The sequence below is a fragment of the Zingiber officinale genome, chromosome 8B, assembly GCF_018446385.1.
Source record: "Zingiber officinale cultivar Zhangliang chromosome 8B, Zo_v1.1, whole genome shotgun sequence".
In the NCBI taxonomy this organism is placed as follows: Eukaryota; Viridiplantae; Streptophyta; class Magnoliopsida; order Zingiberales; family Zingiberaceae; genus Zingiber; species Zingiber officinale.
In genome coordinates, this window is record NC_056001.1 from 114,390,983 (window position 1) to 114,400,661 (window position 9,679).

A 9,679-nucleotide genomic window follows, 5' to 3' on the forward strand; every position below is an offset into this window, starting at 1 on the left:
TTTAAAATAAATTCATCCGAACACTTTAATAATTTATTTTTAAAATAAAATCTAACAACTTATAAACTCCTAAAATAATTTATAAATTATACAAATTTATAAGTTATTTTTAATAAATTTAGTCAAACACCCTAAGTTGAACACGATCTGATAATTATATCAAAAAGCAAGCAAATCGGAGGACAAATTGAAATTTTAATTTCTTGAATCTTATTAAAGACACTTATTTTATTAGAACAATAATTGGGCCACACATCAATACATGTCGACGTAGGAATTCAAGTCCGCAGAAGCTAAGTGAAAAGAACATTTAATTTTAATTCTGAAAAACATAGACAGAAGAGAGATCTGCGGGCATTTAAAACAAGCCCTTCCACTGATCTAAACATCTTCTCCACAGATCAGACAATCACAAACCTTCTTAATCAGCAGTAGTTTAGTCGAAATATGTCATTCTTAACGAAGAAGCTCCCTTGCGGCGTTGGAATCAACTGAAACATCTGCAACAAAACAAATTAAAAGAAGAAATTAATTTAATCCAAAAATGAGAACCAATAAAGTTTATTGTAAATACATACTTGGCTGAAACGGAGCTGATGCTCCTCTCCGGCGAGCTGGAGGTTTCCGCTGACAAACACAAGCACACCGCCGAAGACTGGCGACGGCTGGCTGTCGACGGTAGAGATGGAGTGCTTGCACTGCTCGAATGGCAACTGTGCGAGCTTCCGGCCGATCGCCTCCGCGCCCACGATCCTCTGTCCCTCGAAGGACAGCATCGAGCTGCTGTCGTAGAGACAGGAGAGGGCGGCGCGGTTGGTGTCGAACAGGTTGTAGTAGTGATCCACGAATGCCTTGGCCACCCTCTCCAGCTGCTCCTCCACCGCCCTCTGCTGATCGTCCTTGCCGTCGGCGTCATCCATGGCTTGGCTAGATCGATGCATGATGCTCCGTCTGACGCAAAGAATCCAGGAGTTAAATAATTGTGGATAAAGAGGGCGGCTTAGTCGGCTGCTGTCATTCCACGCAAAGAAGAATTAAAGTGGGTGGCGTGCGAGCAAGCAATTTGTGGATCATCGCGCGATGGCTTTTGACAAGAATGGAGGCGATTCTGCCTTTGGCTCTGATGAAAAGAAGTGGTTCCTCCGTGCTGCTGACGAGCCCTCGAGACACTTTGGTGGTAAAAACGTAAAACCGTCCGGGACATTCAAAGTCATCTCATATATTTGAAAGGGGAAAAATTATAAAAGTCCAGATTCTACAAATCGTACTTGTCCAAAGAATGACTCACTGTACGAATTGATTAATTTATATGAATCTCATCTATTAAATAGGTCAGATGATTGATCCGGTGATAAAAATCAGGAGTCCACATAGGAAGGGGTCAATGACACGGGAGAGTCAAAGCTCCAGTTGAGTGGAGAAAAAGCCTCCTGGCCGACCGGCCTGAGTAGATTCCGGACCGGCGCGAAGACAGCTCGACCTCGGGTCGAGCTTCCGATGTTCACAAGCTCTTATAGAGGAACCGCTAGGCCGAGCAGCCAATCTGCTCGGCCAGACTGCAGAACAGCTAGCTTGTACCCCGTCCGAGCATGTGACCGAGCGACTTTCCCACCAGGTCCGAGGCGCATATATACCCGAGCACCCTGGAAGCCGAGCGGCTAGCCCTTCCGGCTCGAGTAGAGACAAAAGACTTAGAAAAGGACAAAAAAGGCAGCTAGTGATATCATTCTCGAGACACCTACCGCCGACAAACAACATGGTCGACGGCCGGGCCGTACCGAGGATCGTACGAAGGAAGTTTCCACTGTCGTGGCAGAGATATGCTTGGACAATTGCGGTATGAGGTCAGGCGTGCTTTTCTGACACAACCATTTCGAGGTATGCTTTGAGGAACGTGCACACCTCGGGAAGCGTGCACGCTCCTCTCCAGGGTCCTATATAAAGACCCCCGAATCTCGACGGAGGTATGATTTTATCATCGTCTACTGTAGCCACAGTCTCTATTCTGCCTCTGTTTCTTCTCGCCATCGCCTTACTTGAGCGTCAGGGTCGTCACCGAGAACCCCTTCCCGGCCCGACTTTGTTGCAGGTTCATCGGAGGCTTACGTCGCTGCAAAGATCAGCCGGGAGCAGCAGAGAGCGTCACGCCCCCAGTTTCCATCAACTCGGTGCACGGACAGGATCAAATTAGCACCGTCTGTGAAAACGCACCTGAATCCGAGCAAAGAAGATAGAAGAAGTTGGACGCCAGCTCATGGTGACGCTCTCTCCCGAAGAACTCGACGCGCTCATCCAAGCGCGAGCGGCTAAGATTGTGGAGCAACAGCAGAAGGCTCAAGCCGAGCGGATAACACAGCAGGCGACATCGGTCTTAGGCGGCCGAGTGGCCCCGGAAGACCGATCGGAGCAGCTTTCGATATGGGGACAGAACAAAGGTCCGACCGACACTCAAGTGGAAGTACTGCCCGCCCCAATATCGTTCCATCGGGCTTTGTTCCAGACACCATCAGAAGTCGCGCAGGCCAACCTCGACCGGGGGTCTTCATCCGACGAGGCACCTATCCATGACATCCGGAAGGACAAGGCACTCCGAACGGAGTCACCCCCGAGCGGATCAACCGTCAATTTTCTGAAGCCATCCTGAGAGACCCACTGCCAAGGCACTACACGCCCCCGGTGATCGGAGAATACAACGGTACCAGCGACCCGGATGACCATCTGGGTAAGTTTGACAACACTGCCATACTACATCAATATACAGATGGTGTATAGTGCTGAGTGTTCCTCACCACCCTTTCGGGATCGGCGCAACGGTGGTTCCGGAGGCTGCCGGATGGATCGATCACCAGCTTTAAGGAGTTCTGAACGGCTTTCCTCCATCATTTCGCGAGCAGCAGGCGATACCAGAAGACCAGTGTTAGTCTGTTCGACATCAAACAAGGCTCGAGGGAGTCGCTCCGAACTTACATCCAGCGCTTCAACCAGGTGGCCATGGACATCTCGACGGTCACCTCGGAGACCATGATGAACGCGTTCACACAAGAGCTCATGGACGGCGACTTCTTCCGATCGCTCATCCGAAAGCCACCCCGCAGCTACGACCACATGCTGAACAAGGCCAATGAATATAGCAACGTGGAGGAAGCCCAAGCGGCGAGGAGAAAATAAGTACCATTAGAACCGCCGGCAACCGCCGAGCGGAAGCCCCCAGCCAGTCACCAACTACCGAGGGGACCTTGGGTCGAGGGAGCAAGGCCACACCATGAACCCCAGCCACACGTGGTCCAGCATGTAGCAGCCGATCGACCTAAACCGAAGGGAAAGGTATGGACTCCCATGTTCTGTTCGCTTCACCAGTCAGCCACCCACAACACCCGAGATTGTCGAAGTCTTCCGCCGATCGCTCACCCCACGCCCCGAAGCTATCGCCATCGATCCCCTTCACCCGATCGGAGACACCGACACCAGGATACCGGACGGCGTGGGGCTAGGGAATCGCTCGAGCGGCATCAGCAACTGAGGGACAATCACCAAGCTTCGCAAGAGCGAGCAAGACCTTCCGCTCGGGAAGAAGAGAATAGAAGCAACATAGTTCGAGGCGAAATCAACATCATCGTCGGTGGCCCCACAGGAGGAGATTCGAACCAGGCCATAAAATCACACGCGCGGCAGCTCAGGATCCACTCGGTCGGCTGCAACCAGGAGCAAGCGAGCGGGCCCGAGATCAGCTTCAGGCCCCGGGACCTCGAGGGAGTCGAAGTTCCCCACGATGACGCCCTCATCATTCGAGCGGTAATAGCTAATTACACTATTCACCGCATATTTATTGACACAGGTAGCTCGGTCAACATCATTTTCAAGAAGACGTTCGATCAACTTCAAATTGACCGAGCCGAGCTACTACCAATGACGACCCCGTTATACGGGTTCACGGGCAATGAAGTCCTCCTGATCGGCTAGACCAGATTGGCTATCTCGCTGGGGGAGGAGCCACTCAGGAGAACGCGGACCACTAACTTCATCGTGGTCGACGCCCCTTTCGCATACAATGTGATCCTGGGGCGGCCGACTCTCAACGAATTCCGAGCGGTCGTCTCAACATTTTATCAAAAGATAAAATTCCCCGTCGAAGATCAAGTGGGGGAAGTCTGAGGAGACCAGCTGGCAGCCCGGCGATGTTATGTGGAAATGGTTCGAGTCGAGGCAAAGGCTGTTCGAAAAGCTCCACGGATCGAGGTAAATATTATAACTGAAAAGCCACCTTCCTTGGTTTATGAAGAAAAGGAAGAGGTACAGATCCACCCTGCTTGACCGGACTCCACTACGTTCATAGCATCCGACCTGGAGGCGAGCCAGAAGGAGAGGCTGGTCAAATGCCTCCAACAGAACTGCGACGTCTTCGCTTGGTCGACTCACGAGTTGCCGGGAGTCTCACCGAGCATAGCGCAGCACGAGCTTCGTGCTCCGCCGGACGCTCGGCCGGTGAAGCAGAGGAAAAGGGACTTCAGCGCTGAATAGAATGTCATCATCCGAGCTGAAGTCGAGAAGCTCCTGCAGGCCGACCATATACGGGAGGTACAATTCCCAAGCTGGCTCGCAAATGTGGTGCTAGTCTCCAAGCCAGGCAACAAATGGAGGGTCTGCATCGACTTCCGTGACTTGAATAAAGCGTGCCCTAAGGATTTCTACCCTCTGCCCTGAATCGACCAATTGGTTGACTCTACTGCTGGGTGCGAGCTGATATGCATGCTGGACACATATCAGGGCTACCACCAAGTGCCGCTCGCCCGGGAAGATCAGGAAAAAGTGAGCTTCGTTACTGCGGACGGGACTTACTGCTACAACGTAATGTCGTTCGAGCTGAAAAACGACGGGGCTACATATCAAAGGCTAATGAACAAAGTGTTCCGGGAGCAGATCAGGCGCAACCTGGAGGTATACGTGGATGATATACTTATTAAATTTTTCCGGGCGGCGGATCTTTGTGCAGATATAGAGGAAACCTGTCAAACGCTGAGGAAGTACGGAGTCAAGCTGAACCCTCAAAAGTGTTTGTTCGGGGCAAAAGGCGGACGCTTCCTCGGGTACATCGTGACCGAGCAGGGTATAGAGGCGAACCCTAGCAAGGTGAAAGCGCTACAGGATATGTCGCCTCCCAAAAACCTGAGGGAAGTGTAGCGTCTTACCGGTCGGTTAACAGCATTATCGCGATTCATCTCTAGAACGGCCGACCGAAGCCTACCTTTCTTCAAGATCCTGCGTAAAGCTACCAAGTTTCAGTGGGACGGAGAGTGTGATCGAGCGTTTGAAGACTTGAAAGCCTATCTGAATTCGTTACCTGTACTGGCCAAGCCGAACATAGGCGAGCCGCTCCGTATATACTTGTCATCAACCGAGCATGCTGTTGGCTCGGCGCTGGTGAAAGAAGACGGGGAAGAGCAGCCCATGTATTTCCTTAGCCACGCTTTAAAAGACACTGAGTCCCGCTATACCGGTCTCGAGAAGCTCGCTTTCGCGCTGGTTTTGACCATACGGAGGCTCCGCCCTTATTTCTTAGCACATACGATCATCGTCATGACGAACAACCCGCTGGGAAGAGTGCTCCTAAATCCAGAAGCATCCGGGCGGCTCATCAAGTGGACAACGGAGCTCAGTGAATTTGACATCCAATATCAACCCCGCTTGGCGATTAAGTCGCAATCATTGGCGGATTTCGTAACGGAGGTACAGAATCCTGAGCCCGAAGCCTTATGGAGAGTATTTGTAGACGGATCATCCACTCGGCTCGGAAGCAGGATTGGTATCCTGCTACTTTCTCCTCAGGAAGAGCGGATGCATCTGTCTGTCCGGTTAGACTATCGAACAACAAATAATGAAGCAGAGTATGAAGCCCTCATAGCTGGCTTGCAAGCCGCCCGGCATGTGGGGGCCGGCCGGGTAATCCTTTACTCGGATTCTCAACTTGCCGCCCAGCAGCTCTCAGGCACTTTTGAGATAAATAATGCAAGGCTCAAGCTCTACGCAGAAGCCTTCGAAAAGCTTAAACCCAACTTCAGGGAAGTAGTCATACAGAAGATACCCCGAACGGAGAACCAGGCGGCGGACGAATTAGCTAAATTTGCGAGCTCAATAACACCGGTGGTGATCTAGCAGCAGATCGGGCAAGTATCCTTGGTGGCTCATATCGACAAAATGGAGGACCTCACGTTCCCAGGTGACTAGAGAACGACCATAGTCGAATTCCTACAATCAGGAGTCACACCATCCGATCGGAGCGAAGCCCGGTTGTTGAGAAGAAGAGCCGGTCGGTTCACCCTTATTGGGGATCAGCTCTACAAAAAGGCTTTTTCTCGACCATTGCTGAAGTGCGTCAGCTCGGAAGACGCAAAATATATACTAGAGAAAGTGCACCAGGCGACTTATGAGGGACACCCGGGCGGTAGATCATTGGTGAGGAAGATTCTGCTAGCCGGGTACTTTTGGCCCACCCTACACGAGGATGTCGGGCGGACCATCGCTGCTTGTTTGTCCTTCCAGAAGTACCACAGCTTCTCCCATCGGCCAGCGGAGGAGATGAAGACATCTACAGTGTCTTGCCCGTTCGATCAGTGGGGCATGGGCATCGTGGGACCTTTCCCCATGGCGACCGAGCAGTGGAAGTTCCTACTAGTGGCGGTCGACTATTTCTCCAAGTGGGTCGAGGCCGAACTGCTGGCAAAGATAACTGAGCAAATGGTCAAGAAATTCATCTAGCAACATATAATATGTCAGTTCAGCGTTCCTCGTAGGCTCGTGTTTGATAACGGGCAATAGTTCATCGGTCAGCAGCTCAGAGAGTGGTGTGCGGGGTATGGCATCGAGTAGCATTTCACTTCCGTGGCATATCCTCAGAACAACGGTCAAGCCGAAGTAGTCAACTGGGAAATCCTTCGAATTCTTCGTGTTCGGCTCGATCACATCGGGGGAAGTTGGGTGGACGAGCTGCCGGGTGTACTCTGGGCGATCCGAACGACCCCAAAGGAAGGAACGGGTGTTACTCCGTTCCACTTGGTATACGGAGGAGAGGCGGTCGTCCCGGTCGAAGTGGGCGTAGAGTCCGATCGAGTCTAGAACTATGACGGAGACAATGCCGAGCGGAGATTACTCAAACTAGATCTGGTGGACGAGGCGCGAGCCAAAGCAGTCGTCCGGCTAATGGCGTACCGACAGAGGATGAAGCAGAACTACAACAGGCGAGTAATTCCCAGAGCATTCCAGGTCGGCGACCTGGTGTGGAAGAAGGTGAAACCGGTCGGCGATGTAAGCAAGCTTGAGGCCCCCTGGGCAGGGCCTTTCAAAGTCATCGAGAAGCTTCGATCGGGCGCCTACTACCTGGGAGATGGGGACGGACGGCGGCTAGAGTGGCCATGGAGCGCAAATCATCTCCAGTCGTACCAAGCTGGGTGAAAGGTACGCCAGTGTAATGCATTTCATGTATGTTTCGTTCGTCTATATCCTTTAGCTGCTGGAGTAAATATTAGAGAAAAGGCAAAGGGTACGAGTCATGTGCGTCGAACGGCGAAACCCTACGAAGACCGTCGAGCGGCGACGTTAAACTCTAGAGTCGGACCGGCGACTATAAACCCCCCGGCCCGAAGACCGTCGAGCGGCGACGTTAAACTCTAGAGTCGGACCGGCGACTATAAACCCCCCGGCCCAAAGACTGTCAAGCGGCGACGTTAAACTCTAGGGTCGAAGCGGTGACCATAAAAATACCCCGCTCAGAAGATCGTCGAGCGGCGACGTTAAACTCTAGAGTCGGACCGGCGACTATAAACCCCCCGGCCCGAAGACCGTCGAGCTGCGAAATTAAACTCTAGAGTCGGACCGGCAACTATAAACCCCCCGGCCCGAAGACCGTCGAGCGGCGACATTAAACTCTAGGGTCGAAGTGGCGACCATAAAAAATACCCCGCTCGGAAGACTGTCGAGCGGCGACGTTAAACTCTAGAGTCGGACCGGCGACTATAAACCCCCCGGCCTGAAGACCGTCGAGCGACGACGTTAAACTCTAGGTTCAAAGCGGCGACCATAAATACTCCGCCCGGAAGACCGTCGAGCGGCGACGTTAAACTCTAGGGTCGAAGCGGCGACCATAAATACCCCGCTCGGAAGACCGTCGGGCGTCGACGTTAAACTCTAGAGTCGGACCGACGATTATAAACCCCCCGGCCCAAAGACTGTCAAGCTGCGACGTTAAATTCTAGGGTCGAAGCGGTGACCATAAATACCCCGCTCGGAAGACCGTCGAGCAGCGACGTTAAACTCTAGAGTCGAACTGGCGACTATAAACCCCCCGGCCCGAAGACCGTCGAGCGGCGACGTTAAACTCTAGAGTCGGACCGGCGACTATAAACCCCCCTGCCCGAACATCGTCGAGCGGCGACGTTAAACTCTAGGGTCAAAGTTGCGACCATAAATACCCCGCTCGGAAGACCGTCGAGCGGCGACGTTAAACTCTAGAGTCGGACCGGCGACTATAAACCCCCCGACCCGAAGACCGTCGAGCGGTGACGTTTGTTAGGACCTTCGGATAGCGGCTAGAGAGGGAGGGGTGTGAATAGCCGACCCCAAATTTTCGTTTCTTCCTACAATTTAGGTTAGCGCAGCGGAAATAAAGAGTAGAAACGAAAGTGGAGAAGATCAAACCTCAAACACGATGATGTAACGAGGTTCGGAGATGATACTCCTACTCCTCGGCGTGTCCGTAAGGTGGACGAAGCCTATCAATCCGTCGGTGGATGAGACCCCGGAAAACCGGCTAATAGAAACTCCTTCTGGGTGGAGAAACCTCGCCACAAACTTCTTGCAACAGCAAGATAGGAGTACAAAGATACAGCACAATACAAAGGCAGTAAGAATGTAAAAACACAGCTTGCCTTCTAGTCGACTGGATGAAGCAGCAACTTCACGAAACACCTACAACAGCAGGAACCAGCCGAAGGAAGCTTCCACGAAGCTTCAGGAAAATGAGAGCTCAGCAAAGCTCTGATTGCAGTAAGATCAGAAAGAAAAGAGAGGCTATAACTCTACTATAGAGGCACTCGACCCCTTTATATTCCTGAACCTGCGAACCTGCGAAGAGGGGAGAAGACACAGTAGAAATCTAGCTGTTGTGACTCAACGGCTAGAGCTGGACCGATCAGGCTCCACCCTGATCGGTCCAGACCTTCTCTGATCGGTCTTGGGACCGATCAGGACCTATTCTGATCGGTCCCCAGACCGATCAGCACGCTTCACAGAGAGTTGCCCAACTCTCTGATCGGTCTGTGGACCGATCCGGACTCAGTGGTGTCCCCCTCTTTCTTCTCCCGATCTTCTTCGCTTCTGTATGATTACTGATCGGCCACCAGACCGATCAGGTAATTCACAGAAACACACTGTTTGGTTACTGATCGGTCACCAGACCGATCAGTCAACCAGCGTATCACTAGATCGGTCACCAGACCGATCCAGGTTTAGAGCTCCCGGCCCTAAAACCTACTTGGTCCTGAGAACGAGCTACCGAGCTCTCTCTGACCTAGTCCGGAGAACGAGCTACCGAGCCCTCTCCGACTCCATCCGGTCCAGAGAACGAGCTACCGAGCCCTCTCTGACCACAGTTCGGAGAACGAGCTCCCAAGCCCTCTCCGACTTCCCA

General features: G+C 52.3%; 1 protein-coding gene across 1 annotated transcript; it reads right to left on the reverse strand.

The window, feature by feature from the left end:
• Positions 1-223: 223 nt before the first annotated feature.
• Positions 224-920, reverse strand: LOC122014218 (nuclear transport factor 2B-like). Its single transcript, XM_042570392.1, has 2 exons — positions 579-920; positions 224-500 (listed from the first exon to the last, which is right to left on the reverse strand). The coding sequence occupies exons 1-2, from the start codon at positions 918-920 to the stop codon at positions 426-428; spliced, it is 417 nt and encodes a 138-aa protein (XP_042426326.1). The 3' UTR covers positions 224-425.
• Between the last annotated feature and the right edge of the window lie 8,759 nt (positions 921-9,679).

What these genes read in the sequence shown, in the direction of transcription:
- LOC122014218 (XM_042570392.1), bottom strand. Translation starts at nt 920, where the DNA reads ATGGATGACGCCGACGGCAAGGACGATCAGCAGAGGGCGGTGGAGGAG. An exon ending in ATCAGCTCCGTTTCAGCCAA is followed by an intron (nt 501 to 578) that starts GTATGTATTTAC and finishes GTTTTGTTGCAG; the next exon opens with ATGTTTCAGTTGATTCCAAC.